General features: G+C 36.3%; 2 protein-coding genes across 2 annotated transcripts in view; both read left to right on the top strand.

Annotated features, from left to right (window-relative positions):
- LOC137498485 (uncharacterized) overlaps positions 1 to 6,310 on the top strand; it is a 139,935-nt gene extending 133,625 nt beyond the window's left edge. The window contains exons 5-6 of the mRNA XM_068226038.1: positions 5,910 to 6,038; positions 6,204 to 6,310. Of these exons, the coding sequence (XP_068082139.1) occupies positions 5,910 to 6,038; positions 6,204 to 6,310 (236 nt within the window). The remainder of the gene's footprint in view (positions 1 to 5,909; positions 6,039 to 6,203) is intronic.
- Positions 6,311 to 9,131: 2,821 nt separating this feature from the next.
- Positions 9,132 to 19,023, top strand: part of LOC136863112 (uncharacterized) — a 414,667-nt gene continuing 404,775 nt past the window's right edge. The window contains exons 1-2 of the mRNA XM_068225861.1: positions 9,132 to 9,211; positions 15,857 to 15,982. Coding sequence (XP_068081962.1) covers positions 9,157 to 9,211; positions 15,857 to 15,982 — 181 coding nt within the window. The 5' untranslated portion in view covers positions 9,132 to 9,156. The remainder of the gene's footprint in view (positions 9,212 to 15,856; positions 15,983 to 19,023) is intronic.

The raw sequence follows: 19,023 nt of genomic DNA, 5'->3' as shown, positions 1-19,023 counted from the left end.
GATCTAAAAATTCTACGTGAACAAAAAGGTCCACCACTCACCATTTTAGAGAATTTTTACATCAGTATGGATCAATATAAGAACCCAGCCCTCAAATGAGATAAATGAAAAAAAGAACATAATATGGGAAACTTTTGTTCCATTCATTTGTAGTAAAAAAACAGGAGTATAAGAACTCACAATTATTACACTTTGTTTCAGTCACCATCCCCCATTATTCCGCAAACTCCCATTCTCCTGCAAGCTCTGCCCCATTTCCCCACTCCACTTCCTTGCAGCAACACTTCTTGCGTCTGTTCTTGTTAGTCACCACTTTTCAACATTAATTCGATTTGTATTATCCATTTTACGGACTAAAATCAGACAGTTCAACTTCAATAATGCTTCAAGACTGTTTTATGATCAACATTTCACAATTTTTTTTAACTTTCATCGTGCTTTTAAAAATCTTTTTAACTAACATTTCATTTTGTGTGTTTCCTATATTTTTAATGCATCATACATGTCTTACTGAGGATGATCCAGTGCCAGGTCGAAACAAGTCTATTTATGTGTGAACTTTCGTCTTAATTGGTCATAAAAATACATAGTATTGACTAAGAGGATTAAAATAGTTTTGTACAGTTTTGTAAGAAGTTCAACCGTCAGTACGGATTCAACAATGAGATTCATAGTCTGTAATGACATACGAATGGAGAAAATACTGAGCAGTTCTTCCCAATATCCAACAGACAGTTTCGAGTGGTCACGAGCATGACTTATGGTCGGGAGGTAGGCTAGAGAGTTGAGCTGAATTAATTGTCGAATGTCAGCTAAATTATAATACTGATTCATTAAACTAATAAATAGATTAAACTAATAGCCTACCTATTTACTGGCTAGTTACTTTGGAATTATGTTTTAACTACCTTTTTAACACTGCAAATAAATCCATATATTACTTAAACCTCCCTGGAAGAAGAGGACAGTGAATGTAAATGGGTATTATTTTCAAATGAGCTGAGAGCGAGAGTCCGTCATGGCATACGATTCTTTCAGTGTATCATGGTTCTTTATGTCTCGCTGCAGTGGAAGTTCGGCTCTCCTGCCAATGTCCATTGTGCCGGTAGTGAACCGTGTGTATGTTGTCTCGCTGATCCATGAGTGAGCCACTCAGCACTGCTTGCTGCGAGTCAACTGAATCGTGTGCCATGAGCTTGCCGTTCCTGTGAATCGATTCACTCGGACACTTGAATGAATCAATCCACTGTTTCGAATCATATACTCAGTAGCCAACACTACACAGGAGAGATGTGTTCGTGTTGTCAAGGAACCCACTATCTCGCCGATAGAAATACATTCACTTTTATAATCTAATGAGGAGCATTACATGCCATTTTAGATTACTGCAGTAGCTACCTGCATTTCTATTGGCCAACGTAAAGCGGCACGTGGCGTCATTGCCGTCAGTCTTGATAATTAGATTCCACTACAAACCCAGAAGTAAACAAATGACAGTCGTTCCGCGCATACGTGTACAGTATATGTTGAAAGTTGGGTATCGAGGGAGATAGGATTGATAAAAGACCAATGGTCTTGTCCAAGCCCTACCCTAAAAATTCCAGACTAATGGTGTTTTCACAGGAAACTTGAAGCCTAAGGCTGCTTTTGTCGCTGTAACATGAGGGCTTACGCCCCCATATGACTTGTCTTGTCCAGTCCCTACCCTAACCAATCCAGACTGGTCTTGTCCAGGCCTTACTTTAACTAGTACAGACCAATGGTCTTTTCCCAAGTACGTCCAGGCTTCACGGCTCCAACCTGTGGGCTTAGTTCCTGATGAAACAAACTACAGTTGTTCCACGCGTGTGTGAATGTGTTGAAAATTGGGTAGCCAGGGCTATAGTAATAATAGTAAATTTACATCTTGGGGTGGGATGGTGGGTCCCTAGATATCACAATGAACAGATCTCTCATCCGACACTCATTCCAAGTAACATTTCTTTAATTTCTACTGTCTTAGAATGTTAGAAACGGTGTGTAACGAGAGCTGGATTTTTGCCAAGAAAAGAGGAGAAGGGTGATGGCAGATGCTCGACAGTCTTTGGTAGCTCTTATAGATGAAGATATATCCTCACTAAAGTAGTAATGGTAATCAATTTAAAAAATCTTAGTGATTTTAATTAGACTGAATTCAACTTTGTTTTGAAATTTAATATGCACATTAATTGCACATTTATTTTTTGGATGCTATGTTTTCAAAATATATGTCAATAATACTGTCATAGTTGGAAACTTCGTTTCTAATTTTATGTTTAGTCGGGTGTCACAGAAAAAAATTGTTTTTGTGTCTAGAAAACACGGAAAAGTGAGGGAATTATAAAATCTGAATTTGGTGGACAGTCTCGTATCAGTAGATTTTGTTGCACATCAACAAATTCATCAGGACTTGTTTTAACATTCTGGAGTCTCTTAGAATCAATAGTGAAGAGTTATTGAGTATTATTATTATTATTATTGTTGTTATTAATAGACAAAAATAAATAAAAGGCAATTGTAGTTTTGTTTTAAAAAAGAACATTGATATAAAGATTTACAAATTCAACAATTTTGGAGCTCTTCAATAAAAAAATTTGTTTTATAGCCTCCACTTAATTTCATCCTTTGTATCTGCATTTTTGTAACTTCCCTTCATTCACTTCTTCATTGACTGGTTGTTATAAGAAGTTCCATGGCACTATATCAGTCAAGTTCGGAAGCTAAAATCAGGCAGGGCCTTTTGGGTATGGAGTCATTGTTACATTAGAGTTACCGAAATCTGCTTTTCCAAATTTATTTCCATTTTTGTTATATGCTGTCACAGTTCATTTCACATTAAATAAATTACTCTACAGTATATTGATACCTGCTATTTTACCACCATCTATTTATGCCAACTATTATGGATTGTGCGTAATGATTACGGATTTCACTTTGTGATTACGGCATTACTGTCAAAGGGAAAATTATTACGGAAAATCAACATTGTCACGATATATATATATTTTTTTTACCAGTGGCTTTATGTCGCACCGACAGACAGGTCTTATGGCGATGATACGATATAAATTAATTTCTACGAAAACAAGGAAAGAATAAAAAAATGTTCAGTCCCCTAGAGCATTACTGGTCAACCCTCCTCGTTTCAATGTTTGTATGTTGGCAGCTAAACATATTTGGCAGTTATTTGGTTGTCACTTCCTTTTGTTTCCCACGAGCATTGAGTATCACAGCAAGCTGTATAGGTACACACTGCTCTCTTACCTAGAATGACGCATCAAGTCGGCCATGAAATAGGCTTTACTCCTTGCTCTGCTGTTCTCCAGTGCGCGCATTCAGCTCTCTCTCTGTTGTGTGCACAGAACGACTGGTATGTTTAGCGCGTTTCAATTCTAATTATCCTAGTTGTTGATTCGAAAAGAAGTGATTGGTTTTGTAAAATGAAGCAGAGCAATTGTCAAATTGCATCTTCTTCTAAGAAGACAGCAGTGTTACAGAAATATCGAGACAGTTGAACAAAGGAATGCCCATGCCTACTTGCTTCACGTGTTAGTGAAAACCACGTGTTCTGCAGTGTGTGTTCATGTGATTTCTCTGTGGCTCACGGTGGACGAGATGATTGCAGAAGACACATAGAATCAATGAAACATCACACATACGGTGAATCAAAAATACGAAACCAGTCTGTTTCACCGTTCTTCATAAAAAGTAATGGAGCTGCGGTGACAAGTGCCAAATTGCTGTTCACATCATTTGTTTTGGAGCATAATATTCCGTTATCAGCTTCAGACCATGCTGGAAATTCATTTAGATCAATGTTTCCTGACTCAAAAATATTTCAGAAATATTGTTGTGCGAGAACTAAAACCTCTGCTTTAGTTCAATACACGGCATCTGAGGCAAAAAAGGAAATAAGTGAACTTTTGCAAATAACGCCTTTTTCGTTGGCTACTGCTGGTAGTACGGAATCAAATGCAGTTAAACTTTATCCTATAGTTCTCTTTCTTTAATGCTCAGAGAGGCCAAACATCAACTCTTCTACTGTCATTTGTTCGAGAGTACTGTCAATACAGGTGAGGGAATTTTCTGTATTATTAATAGTGAATTGTCTTCTTTAGCCATTCCATGGAAAATTGCATTTCTTTATCATCTGACAGTGCATACACAATGATAGGGACAGACAAAAGTGTTGCCAAATTTGTGAAGGTCAGGCATTCTTCTGTTTGTCTCGGGTTGTTCATGTCATCTCATACACAACTGTGCACAAAAAGCAGCAGCCCAATTACCACTCATTGTAGAGAACTTTTTGGTTCAGTTATATTACTATCTTGATAAGAGTTCTAAAAGGCACGTTGAAAGTATATCAGGCTGTTTGTGGCACAGAGGGTCACAAAATTTTGAAACATGTCAATACCCGTGGGCTCTCGCTTCTTCAGTCTATTAATAGAGTTCTTGAGTAGTGGGAAGCTTTGACACTCATGTTTTGTTGTGAGACCCACCATAAAAATGACAGCACCAAGCAGTTTGAAACTGTAAAATCTTTCATACAGGACCCACATACAAAACTGCTTTGCTACATTCTTCAGAGTACACTTCCTCTCTTTAACTCAGTGAATTTATTTCTACAACAAGATGCTCCAGCCATACATCATCTTAGGAGGAAACTTACTGGTATTTTAACTGACCTATTGGTCATATTTCTTCAGCCATGTTCTATTCGGTCACGATCTACCTCCCTTTTGAGTACTGAATTGAAGGGGAGGAAATACTAGAAAGCCAATGAGGACTTGGGAATTGCAGCAAAAGCCAGGGCATACTTGAAAGATAATGACTGTGATGAAGAGATGTTTTATAATTCTGTAAGAGAGTTTTATATGGCAGCTTGCAGTTACATTATCAGGAAATTTCCCCTTGATGAATTTCATCATGCCAAAGTTGTAGACATCTCTCTCAGTATGAAGTTTTCCTATTCATCTTTTGAATATTTTGTTCGAAGATTCCCACGTTTGGTCAAGGAAAGTGAACATGACAAATATAAGAGGAATTCGCAGTTTACCAGTGTGATGCTTTGCCTGAATATATTGTACCTGGACCTAACAATGATATGAACTGGGGCAACATTGCAGAGTTTAAATATGAAAGTGGACAAATTAAGTATAAAACCTTAAGTATTGTTGTTTTTGCAGTACTAAGTGTACCTCACATTAACTCTCCCACAGAAAGAGTTTTCAGTGTTGTTAGCGAAAATCAGACATAATTCAGGCCTACATTAAGTACATGTACACTGAAACCGCTTATGGTTCTGAAGACGAAAATGTCATCTCAGGGGGAGGTATGTTTCAAGAAAACGTACACTGAAAAGCAGCTGCTGGGTGCGAAACAAGCTACAAAGAATTTTTTATCGCTGAACTAACAGGTAATGAGCAAATTTTATTGTGTAATATGATGTACTTTAGATTAGATTGCTGTAGGAAAGGGCAAACAAGGTGCTTTGGATTTGACTCGTAAACATTTTGACGGGGAGGGGGCCGGTGCGTGAGTTAAGTGGGATTACTGATAACCCACTTCAAAGGTTGGCACCTGGGTATGAGTTCGCCACTCTGACTTAGAAGTGCACCCGATTTCTAGACACTTGTTCTTTGGAAACTTATGATCACTTTAAAATGTGCTACTTGTGATCAGTTGGCATTATTAATAAAAACTTATCATATACATCAACAAAGTATCGAGCTCATGAATAGTGGTATAGTTAGATGTCAGTATCGCGTGAGTTTTTACCTATTTAAACCAAATATATCCGAGTGCATAGTCAGTGTGATAATAGCAATGTGCCTGCATTATGACAAATGGCTGTATTAAATACTGATCTGGTTTGCTTCTTTAATTTACAGATGTCTCACCTGATAGAATTTTGGATGAATCTCCTGCAGCAAATTCAACTGTTTCTGAAGATGTAATGTGCATAAGTGAGGAAGGTAAACATGTCGTCATGTTGGGAACTAATGGTGGAAATCATTCAGGTAATTTTAATTCTTATATTCTGTTATTGTTGATGAGGTTGAGAGAGAATTTAGGTATTCTTCTACAAACACAGCTGCTGGGCAAGAAGTTGAGAGGGTAGAGTGCTGGTCTTCTGAGCCCAACATGTTGTTTTTGATCCCAGCTCAAAATGGTTCTATTTGAAGGTGCTAAAGTTAAGCATAATCACGAAACTAGTCCATACCGCCTGATAGGAATGTCAGACGGATTGCTGAACAAATGGAAGCTGACTCACACACCATATGCCACATAACTTGTCCAAAAAACCAGTGTCAAGAAAGGTTCTGATAGCTAAGGTACACCTTTGACAACAACTAACAAAACTTGGCTGCGTCTTCCACAAAAAAAAAATGCTGTTAACAGGGTGTATGGTTACCCCTAACGGCTGCACATGCTTCGCAGCGACATGGCATGCTATCAGATGGTCCAAGAGCTCTTGTGGCAGTTGGTGGCAGTGGCAGTTGGTTTGTTGGTTGTTTATTTTAAAGGAATTGGATGGTTAAAATGGCTAGCATGGTCGGACGGGATTAAGAGGGGGAAATTCCGCTTTATGTGAGAAGTCTCAGTAATTTAGCAGTAAGTTAAGTGACAATTATTGGAATAAATAAGGTAATGGAATTACAGATTAGAAATTTAAATATAATGTTTTTCTTTTCTAGGACTTAAGGAAAAGAGAAATTTTCAAGAAGAGAGCAGAACATATTTTAAGTTCAACATAGTGACTAACTTAATAGGTGTTATTTATTTTATGAATTGAAAATTATTCTATTTTAAAGTGTTTTACTAAATGACAAAGTAAAGGTAAATTTACACGCAAAGAAACATTGTATTTATTTTTTTAGTTGTAAATAAGGACGTAAGTTCCAAGAGCAGAGCAGATTTAAAATTTTAGCTTATAGTGACTAATTTAATAGATTTTATTCATTTATGATTTGAAAATTTCAATTTTAAAGTCTGTAATAAAGGACATAGTAAGTAAGTAAGTAAGTAAAAGTTGAAACACACCTAAATATTTTAATTTCCAGATTTATATATAATTGTTCTGTTGGTAAGTATATTTGTACCAATGTATCAAGTCCAAAGATTAATAGATGTTTTGGCACCGCTGAAGAAGAGAGTAGTTAGCTCTCGAAACATGTACGGCAATTAAGTATAATAAAATATGTCAAGTATTGACAAGGCAGGAAAGTGTTCTATAGAAATTTGAAATAAGACCTACTTGTCAGTGCGGCGTAAAGCAAATTGCAGAAGATTGCAGGAAAAAAAAAAATCACTAGAAAAAAAAATAGTAGAAGGTACTTAACATAATTTCATCTGTGCGACATACTTCAAATGTGGGTTTGTTGTTGAGTACTCAGCTTGAAGACTGATGCTGAGGTTTATAGTTCTGGTCCCTACTGAACAATAATATTTTGGTAATCATCGGTTCCTCTTGATATTGATAAAACTGTTGTAACAGCTATGTTAACTTCATGTTACCTATCTCCTTCATACATTTGGAGATAATTTTCCATGTTATCACATTTTCACACCAGGAAAATGCTGGAGGCTGTACCTTAATTAAGGCCACGGTTGGTTCCTTCCTAGTCGTAGCACTTTCCTATCCATGATCACTGTAAGACCGATCTGTGCTTGTGTGACATAAAACAAAATGTAAATGAGAATCGTTATACTGTTCTAGGATATGCAATTTGATATGTGTTTATGAGAAGGAATGATATATAGGTCTGTGGTGCTCAATCAACTCATGGAGATCCATAATGCATAATGTCTGGTTGTATCTGCCTATCATCTATGCAATTTTCCCCCCTAATTGACTATGATCAGTTATCCTTTGCTTTAAATTTGGATTTACTTTCCTGAAAAGTTGTAGGAGTAGGTTGATTTGTATTGAGGTAGCATGGTGGTGGTGGTGGTGATAAGAACAAGGACTTCAAAACCAAGTGAACAAGTGCAGTCTCTTCCTCTGCTACTTCTTATCTTGTTACTTTTGCTGTTTTTGGATGTTCAGTAAAAGCTGTTTTATGAGGTTGCTAATGTTCCAAGATTTTCCACCTCTTGAAAAACTTTTTTTTTTTACAAATGCAGCATCGGGCATAGTTATCACAATATCGAATTGAAAATAATTCTTAAATTCACTTATGTTATTAAGAGAAGGTAGACCACGGAACAAACTGTCTTCTGTCACTTCAAAATAACAGCTGCCTTGAGAATAGTATTTTAAATCAAAATCAGATTTTGAACCACAGACACTAACATGCAGTATTGTTGATGCGTGTGATTTGATAGTGTAATAGATCTTATGATATGTTTACTAAAATTCTCTTTTTGTTATTGGTTACGCTCAAAAAATAGAGGTAATTTTGTAATGGCGCTAGACCTTTGCAGAAATATAAAAAACAGAGGCACTGTCGGCAGCCCTGAAGATGGTTTTCCGTGGTTTCCCATTTTCACACCAGGCAAATGCCGGGGCTGTACCTTAATTAAGGCCACGGCCGCTTCCTTCCACTTCATAGACCTTTCCTATCCCGTCGTCGCCATAAGACATATCTGTGTCGGTGCGACGTAAAGCAAAAAAAAAAAAAAAAAACCAGAGGCTGCTTTTACTATTAATATTTAAAGTCTGACTCACAAATACACCCAATGTCTTGTCACCAGCTTGTGTTTTACCAGACCATCTGCAAAAGTACAAGGAACAGAGGCCATTTTCATTGTAGGGTCAGTGATCTGGTTTAGAAACACAGCCACTGTATTGCTACTTGCTATTTAAAAGCTTATGAATGAAACCTGTGTTCCTTGTTATCACTTGGAATGTGCTATTTGTGACCAGATGGCAATAATAATTTAAAATTTATGTATTAAGGAAGTGTTGATTTCATGAACAGTATTGTTAGATACCTATACCTCTGTCTATTTAACCCAAATCTGGTAGTGTGTTTAGCCAGTGCGATGATAGGAATGTGCCAACAGTAAGACAAATGACTGTATTAAATACTTCTCTGGTTTACTTCTTTTTAATTTACAGATGTGTTGCCTAACAGAAATTTGGATGAAACTTCTGCAAGAAATTCTACTGTTTCTGAAGATTTAGTATCTATAATGGATGAAAGTAAAGAAAGCATCATGTTGGAAACAGATGTTGGAAATCCATCAGGTAATTCTAATTATTATATTCTGTAATTGTTGATAGGATTTAGAGAGAATTTAGATAGTCTTCTAAATACACAGCAGTTTAAAACTGGTGAACCTTCTCAATACTAAAGTTATGTTATTGAATGTCATACAGATGAGTGGTACACAGTGTTTTTTATATTTAATTTCCTTTTTCCTTTTTTTTCCATTGTGTAAAACATTATGGAGCTTGCTTTTAGGAGACTGTGGGTTTGAACTCCACTGTCAGCACCCCGGAAGATAGTTTTCTTTGGTTTCCCATTTTCACTTCAAGCAAATGCTGGGGCTGTACGTTCATACCAAATAGGAACATAAAAATGTGGAAATGAGTGCTAGCCCAGGATGTTATCATATTGTGCAATCCTGGAGGGGTGTACATTACATGTTTATAACTGCAGTGTTCCATATCATAGTAGAGGCATGATTTTTTCGCATTAATTTTTGAACGATTTTGCGAGAAGGATAATAATTTTTGCGTTATTTTGCGAAATAGATATTGCCGTATCGCTTTAATTTCGCTTTAATGAAATTCTAAAATTAATCATTAAAGGTTTAATTACTATCACTGATCATTGATTGTGGAGGTTTAATTGATAGACTGTACATACCTGGTACATACTTTTGAAGCCATTTCCGGACTGCAGGGTCGTCTACCTTCTACAGCGGGATGTTGGCTTTGAGTAGCATCGCTGTTATCTCGTGAATAAATTCTATTTTTTCACTCTTATCTTTCTTTTGCATATCTAATGAGAGTTCTATTGTTGCCTGCCGTTTCACTGTTGGATGCTAAATTTACGTTCTGATGTTCCTTATTTTTAAAACAATGTTTTCAGACAGTATGTTTTTTCTCCCACTCGATACGAACATTACAAAATTTATACATTAAAATATTGCTTTCCGAAACGTATAAACCTTCACTCGCAAACTGTTTAGCTCTGCTGTGCACCGTAGCACTTGTCGAGAGACCCATCTTCGCTACTGTCTGTGATCACTTTCTTAATTTTACCTGACCACGAAGCCGAAATACACCAGTCGATTGTGTTGCTTGTAGACATCATTAGGGATTCCAGGATTGCGCAATGCTGTGAGGAGACAGGCAGGGGTGGGATTACCAGCCACCACAAGAACAACATTCCAAACATTTCGTTTGGCAAGAAGCCTGGAGCCAACCCCTTTTCTTAAATGCCATGTCTTAAAGAGATTTTCCAGAATATTAATGATAACATATTTCTTTCCTGTTGATGCATCTTCCTTCGCTTTTCCTTTTCTTTTCATACATAATCTTGGAACAAAATATCAAGTTCGTTATTCACTGCAGATTTCGCTGTAATATCGCGCTTATCGCGAAATGATTTAAAATGAACTTATCGCTTTAATTCGCGAACATAATATCCATATTTTCTTAACCACAAACATGTGATTCGTAAAGATATCGCAAAATCGCTTCAAAATATCGTTAATGCGAAAAAATCATGCCTCTAGATATATGTATACAGGGTCTCTCTTTTAAACCCAGACCGTCCAGCGGCGTTTCTACGTGTAAAAGTTTTTTAAGTACGAGTCGGCTCGATGGGGACACGGGGCATTTGTTCAGTTATTTCCTGATGAAGTGCCACCTTCATGAGCACAAATTCACATAATTGTAAATAAATTTGAAACTACTGGCTCAGTGCTCAATATAAAACATGTAAACACACGAACTGTTTTAACAGAGGACAAGCTAGATGACATTGATGAGAATCTTGAACAGTCATCGAATAAATCACTCACAAAATTAGCACAAGTAGGGGTTTCGTTTTCTTTTGCAAACACAGCTACAAAGCTGTTACACATCAAACCGTACAGGTTTACACGGGCCCAGCCACACAAGTGAGATATCATGAGTGGTATCTTGCATCATTGAATGATTGTTTATTCGACACACAGCTGGTGTTTTTTTTAGATGAGACCTGGTTTCATCATAATGGTCGTGTGAACAGTCATAACTGTCGCTATTGGTGTGCAGAAAATCCCAATGGTGTTTATGAAGTCCCTCATTATGAAGGATGACACTTCAAGCATCTTTTATAAGGTAAGATTTTATACACTTAAAGCAGGGTGGCCATGTGCGATGTAAGGACATAAGTTGGGCTGTGGCACCTTCTTTTGCGCGAGTACAAGCACCGTGCGCTCAGTCTGGGTTTATATGTTAGGCCCCTTTAAACAACAAGCATCATCGTCATCTGGGTTTATAAGGAGACCCTGTATATTGTTTCATACAAGGACATAACATAATCAAATGTGTTCAACACGACGTTTGTATAAAATTGGCAAAAGACATGCCTTGTAATCGCCGTGTACCAGGAAAATAAATAACTACTTTAAAGGTTGCCATAAGCAGTGAAGTAAAAAATAAATGGCATTTATTATTCCAGGGCCTTAACATTCTGAGCTCTTCTATGAACAATTATGGAGCAGATTAATTCTGAAAAATATGCCACTACTATAAAGCTTCTGTAGCAAAACCTCATGCTTTTATAAACTTAATCTAAAGAAAATGGGCTATGTTCAAGCAAAAAGTTGGTACTTATGTACACAAACACACTCTAACAAATTAATGTGTCAATCCTTATGCTACAGCCTATACAGCTGAATGTTTCAACCATTATTTGTAGATCAGAACAGGTAACCAGATTCCTATCACTGGTAGGCATGGAGCCCTGATTCAGCAACGTGAGAAAGTACAATCTGACTGAGGGGAAGTGACTTGTGCCCACCTGCACAGATATTTCTTGCACGGACACTGCATTTACAGTAGACAAGTTTTGACACCCGTGGTGAACAGTAACATCATTATTGCTATCTCTTGAATATCCAGGTGTCCATGTATTGAGAACCCATCTCTAGTTTTAATATGTTTTAAACAAATTCTAGCCAAATGTCTTTTGCGTTAATGGTAGGAATGTTCTAGCTGTATGATAAATATGTGTATTAAACGCCTTCCTGGTTTGGATGAATCTGCTGTGAGAAATTCTACTTTTTCTGAAGAATTTGTATTTATAAATGTAGAAAATAAACGTGGCATCATATTGGAAACAAATGTTGGAAATCCATTTGCTAATTCTATGTTCTGTAACTGTTGATAAGATTTAGAGAGAATTTAGATAACCATCTATATCTGTACTAATTTGAAACTGATGGGACTTTCTCAAACCGTGAATGATATTGTTGGATGAACTAGACAGTATTTTATATATTTAATTTTTGTACATTTTTCTTTGTTTTCATTGTATAGTACAATAAGGTACACTAGTGAATAGAAAATAGTCTTGAATAACAAAGGGGAAAATGAAGTCAGTATGTGGTATAGTTTTGTAGACTTCTTGATTTTTGGATTACGTAATTTTTCAATCTTGATATGGATGTAGGACAGGGTTTTCCAAACCTTTTGTGTCTGAGGCCCTTCAGCATATCACATGCATGTCTAATGACCCCCTAGCCACAGAACATAATATTTAATTCAGTAAAAAAGACAGAATTTTGTTACCATGTTTAATTTTATTTGTATAATATATACCTAATATTTATTTTCCTTTAAATTTTAAAGCTTAATTTAACTTCATGTACATTAACATACTTCCTAAATGCATAAAAGGTATAAAACAGTATGACATTTGGAAAATGTATCAGCTTCCCCTGGATAGAGGTTGCCCAGTAGACAAAGTATTCTGAACATGAGTTATAATCAGATGGTAAATGAGATTACTATATGAGAGTCATAACAGTTATACAGATGATTCCTCAAAATATCAACATATTATTTAACAGCTACCAAGGCCACCGAGTTCATTAGTTGATTGTCTAGCTTGAACAGTTTACAGAACTCTGTAGATTTGGATGTTATTGTGCCTACGGCTCCAACCATAAGACCTGCTACTTTTACAGATATTAACTTATATTTTGCTTTGTAATATGGAATGGTACGTTCGTAGGCATCACATTTCTATTTATGAAAGTCCGCTGGTTGAGTTTCAGAGTTCTCAGTTCTAGTTCTGAAAGTCGACATGTGCATTTTCCAAGTTTTTAAGAAAAACAAACAAACAAACAAACAAACAAACAAAAACGGTTAAAATTCATTGTAAGAGAAAAATTCAAGATCTTTTATCTGATTTTTGTTACAAAGTGTAATATCAACATAAAAATAGGGCTAGAGGTAAATTCAGCTGTTTGTTTAAGAGATATTTAGCATTTAAAATTGCAGATGTTGACTTTTGGAAGTACAGTAATGGCAAGTCGTAGTTTGTAACGATTTTGCTAAATAAGGATTATTTTAGCTGCATAATGTTGTTATGCACTCGTAATTTAATAAACAGACTAAATTTACAGTGAACACAATTTCTAGCAAATTGCATGAAAAATACTATGTTTAACATAATAGTTTGTAGCATATTGGATGAAAAATAGTATATAGGAACATAATAGTTTCTTGCAGATTGGATGAAAATTAGTATGCTGTAACATAATAAAACACAATGACCAGTTCATCACGTGGATTAGATTCTTAAGTCGTTATCACTTCCCTGGGTTCACAAATGAGGTCGTCTGTCACGTCACCTTCCATCACATTTTCTTGATCCATGCACTTCTTGTAATATTGAAGTTCTGCATTGTTTTTCCACCCTTCCCCTTAGTGAAGCGTCAGCAGTTTGTTCACATCATTCATCATTTCCTCTTTGATGGCTACACCAAGAGGCAACTGAATTTTATCGAAAGTTACTGTTTTTCCCTTCTTAGTAATCCCTTTGAATTCAGTTAAGTCACTCCCATAATTTTGCTCTCTACGAAGAAGAGAAGAGGATTTTCCTTTCTTAAATACAAATCTCTTGCAAGATTGAATTTGAAAATTCTATGACCCTGGTGTTTTAAAGGATGATTGCACACTGCCTTTCCAGTCATACACCGGACAATCAACACACGTTTTCACCGTGCTAAACTGCATGAAGATATTAGTGTAGGTCTCTGGTTTTACAATAGTGTCTTCTCACTCTAATCTCCTTTACAATTCTCCCAAAGACTCTGTCTGGCGGTATGAAGGAGTGACCTACTACGGGAAATACCATTTCCATTTCTTTAACCTGTGCGGGGAAATCGTTAAATGGCCAATAGGAAACCATTCCAATCATGATGCTATTTTTATTTTGACCCCTGCAGCCATCAGAAATCAGATAAACTTTTGTGATATCTGTAAGATCAAGATGATTAAGTCTGTCATAATCACAGGAAGCTATTTTGTAAGATCATTTAAGACGAGGTGATTTCAGCCACTGGTAAGTGTTTTGTATAGTTTGATGCTCATGCGATGTTCCTACACAGATTGTAAAATTGTACATATACAATTGTCTGGAATAATATGTGGCTTGGTCTGGTAATTTTGATAAAGGTAAATTTGTTTGGCAGTCATAACTTAGTATCAGTTATTTTTTTTATTTTGGATTACGTATAATTTATGTACTCTTAACTTGGTTATGATATTACTCTTTTCTTGAGGAATGTTACAGTTCTTAGTTTTAGCGACAAGCATTTCGAGCAAGCATCACTTGCTGGAGTGCTAAATTCAATATTATATGTCTGACAGGAATAATGTCTGAAGTAAGCTGCCTCAACTCGTAGCTCGGCTGATACTGGCTGGTTGTAACGTCTCCACAATTTACTAATGCTCAGCTCACTTGACAAGTACTGGCAACCTTTCACTTGTCCTCTACAGTAGTGTAATTCACTAACAACAGTTAATTTCTCAGTGAACATTTTCTTTGCTAGTCTTTTATTTTCACTGTGTTTGCTACGAGTATCTCCTCCTTGTTTGTCTATAGGTGGAAGACCAGTTTCAAAGTGACACAACCCATCTGCAAATAAGTGCAATATCATCTTTGCAAATTCTTCATGTTGCAGTTCAGGATGTGATACATGACTTTTAAAGTAAGTTATAGTTGTGATATACTGGCGCTAGACCTTTTCAGAAATGTAAGGAACAGAGGCGAGTTGCATATGCATATGGGAGATAGTGGGTTAGAATCCTACTGTCGGCAGCCCTGAAGATGGTTTTCTGTGGTTTCCCATTTTCACACCAGGCAAATGCTGGGGCAGTACCTTATTAAGGCCACGTCGGCTTACTTCCAACTCCTAGGCCTTTCCTATCCCATCATCGCTTTAAGACCTATCTGTGACGTAAAGCCACTAGCAGAAAAAAACAAACAAAAAAAAACAGAGGCCCCATTTACTATAGTATTGGAAGTCTGGTTTACAAATGTACCCAGTGTCTTACCACGAGCTTGTGTTTTGTCAGACCATCTGCAAAAATACAAGTAATGGAGGCCATTTTCATTGTAGAGTCGGCGGTCTGGTATAGAAAAACAGCCAGTGTATTGCTACTTGCTGTTTGAAAGCTTATGAATGAAACCTGTGTAGTCTGTGACCACTTGAAATGTGCTGTCAGTATTAATTAAAAATGTATGTATTAACAAAGTATCGATTCCATGAACAGTATTGTTCGATGCTATTCCTCTCAGTCCGTTTGATAGTAATGTGCCAACAGTAATACAAAATAATGACTGTATCAAATACTTCTCTGGTTTACTTCTTTAATTTACAGATGTGTTGCCTAACAGAAATTTGGATGACTCTTCTGCAAGAAATTCTGTTTCTGAAGATTTAGCACTTATAATGGGTGAAAGTAAAGAAGCCATCATGTTGGAAACTGATGATGGAAATCCATCAGGTAATTCCAAATATTACCTATATTCTGTATTTTTTTGAAAAGGTTTAGAAAGAATTTAGATAATCTTCTAAATACACACCAGTTTGAAACTGGTGAACTTTCTCAATACTAAATTTATATTGTTGGACATACTTGAGATGAGTGGTAGATAATATTTTTTATATTTAATTTTCCTCATCTGCTGTGTTTTTTTTTCATTTTTTTTTTTTTTTTTCATTGTGTAAAACATTAAGGTTCCCTAGCAAGTATGAATCAGTCCTTAATACCAAACAGGAACATAAAAGTATGTTGAATAGTCTTGCAGACTTAATGATGACTTCATTACATGATTTTTCAATCTGGATATAGATGTAGGATATTAAGTTTTAAAGTTTTTGTTTGTTGGAAAACTAATTTGCCCAACCATCCTGGCTTTGGTAGCTGGGTTGTGCTTATGTGTGGGAGATCCATTCAAATGGATTTTCTTGCGCATCCGAGAATTCCTTATTAGCATTGCTGAGTCTCTTAACACATTCACGCCCATCATCTGAGCGGGCTGTTTAAATGGCTGGCCCAGCTATTCCAGCTGTTAATGGCACAGTAAACAACAAATTATTTTCACAATAAGTTCTAAACTAAACAAGATATGGAAACAAAATTTTGCACATACCTTAAAGAAATCCTCTAGTATCTCTGGAGGGTGTGGTAGCTAATGTTACACCTTCAGGTACTGTGCTTTCTGTCACACGTCATGGATAATCTTCTTCACTGTCATCACTGTCATTACAGTTGCTTTCACTTAGTTCAGGAATTAGTTCATCACCTGAGTCTTCATTGAATAGGATGTTGGCAATTTCGTTAACATTTATATTGTCCCTAAGCACCTTGGTTGCACTTCAGAAAGTGACTATAAGCACGTTTGAGCAGTCACAAACCAACTACGCAGCTAGCATGGGCAGCACTAGCCTTTGTTCAGAAAGAGAATAAAAAATGAATTGGAAGGGAAAATCTCCGAGGCCATGTGGTTTCTGGTGAGCAGAAGCAGGTAGAAGAATTCATAAGAGTATTACCCTCATTGTTGTCGCACATATTTGTGACAAAAATAAACCACAGCTGCGTTGGAACGGCTACAATTCAAGGTTGCGCTTATCCGAGCTATCTCGGATACAGTCCAGAGCATGGACACCTGCTATTGGCAGTAACTCAGATACGGGCGTGAATGTGTTAAAACCTATAGTTAAAGAGTAAGAAGAGGAGCGGGAGAATGATGATGATGATGATGATTATTATTATTATTATTATTATTATTATTATTATTATTATTATTATTAATTAAAGATGGTTGTCGTGTTTTGAAAATGCATGGTTATGAAGATTTACATGGTCAAATATTTTCGAGCACTTCATTGAAAATGTTGTTTTTTAGCCTTCTAGTAAGCTTAATTTCTTGTTCAGCTTCTCCGTTGTTGACTTGGGGTCGAAAACAATAGCATTGTCATAATTAACACTAAGATATCTAATAGTTTCATCAGGTCTTATTGACCTTATAACCGTATCTAATGTCATCACTAGTGGTTCATATTGAAGCATACCATGTTTTATAGATATGCATTTGGATTTAGGTATATTTATATTCGGACTGATCTCTTCAAATCTGTGTTTTGCAAGTTTAGTGAGCTTCATGGCTGCATGCATATTCTTAGCAATTATCACAGTGTCATCAGTGAAGCCCTTTATAGTGATGTAAGGCAATTCCATTGCAATCAAATAACCAAAGTTTTCTAAATGTTGCTCCAAAGAATGCTCTTGGAAAATGCATACCTGCCAAATTTTACAGTTTATCCGTAAAATTTACAGAAATTGCATTTTATGGTTTTATGGATGGACGGTGTCATTTTACGACTTCGCGGACAAAAATTTCAAACAACATTCGATAATCGCTCCACTTCCGTACAATCGATTGTTTGCTTGCGTCGAAGCATGCTCGGTCTTGCTCGAAGTCAAGTCCACGATACTCGATAACTCATTCTTTGATATAATTGGTATTTTTAACCATGTGATGTTTGTGTTGTTATTGGAATTGAATTTAAAGCTGTAATAACAGTTCTTCCATGTAAATTTTAGGTGTCATCAGGCTCTGCTCCGCAAATTCTTTGTTCCGCTCTGTTCGCTTGTTGTGATTTAACCTATATTCCTTGACCATGCGAGTGTTCTTTGTTTACGAACTGTACTTCCAGATATTTAAAGAATCATATTCTGTTGATTTTCTGTGCATACTAAAATCAAGAATGTTTTGGCCTTTTAAGGTAATGATTTTTTTTTTTTTTTTTAAGTGTTCGAGTTTTTGTGTTATAACTTCATGTTTTGCAGCTTCCTGTATTCGTTGGACTAATTACATTCATTCCAATGACTGGGTATACTGCTGTTAGCGAAGCCCATTAAGTTATAAAAGAAGAAGACGGAGAAGAAGGAGAAGAATTACATTCATTGCACGTGTGTGTGTGTGGATGTTTTTTACCATGTGCATATTCCTTGTTCATAAGGTTGGCGTCATGTTCATTTAATTGTTTAAGACTTTGTGTGCTTTGACATGTTTTAATGAAGTGTTTTACTGCCTTGAGTGTTTGTTTGTAATTTTATGTGGTGTTCAGTGATCCAGGTTCCTTTCGGTGTTTCAGTTTGTTCTCGGACATTTTCATGCGCTATATTCCTATTGTAGATTATCGTGAATAAATCCAACAAGAAACAGTACTTCTAGACATTTAGAGAATCATATTTTGTTGATTTTACGTTTATACTAAAATGAAGAAAGGGAGAAAAATTTGCCTTTTGCACGGTATGTGGGTGTGATATTAACATTGCACATGGTGGACGCAACGATTTAGGTGATGGTGGGTTAGTTTTTGGCAGTCAGACTTCCAACATAGTGAATGATCTCCAGGATACAGATAAATCCCTTTTCTTTTCATCAGTGAGAAACTACTTTTGTACTGCCTGTGATTACATCATCAACAAGGGACCAGGGATGCCAGCCATAATATAAGGGAGTTAGTAATTATTGC

This window comes from Anabrus simplex, chromosome 2 (genome assembly GCF_040414725.1).
Source record: "Anabrus simplex isolate iqAnaSimp1 chromosome 2, ASM4041472v1, whole genome shotgun sequence".
In the NCBI taxonomy this organism is placed as follows: Eukaryota; Metazoa; Arthropoda; class Insecta; order Orthoptera; family Tettigoniidae; genus Anabrus; species Anabrus simplex.
Note: the sequence above shows the minus strand (reverse complement) of the source record. Positions and strands in the feature narration are given on the sequence as shown.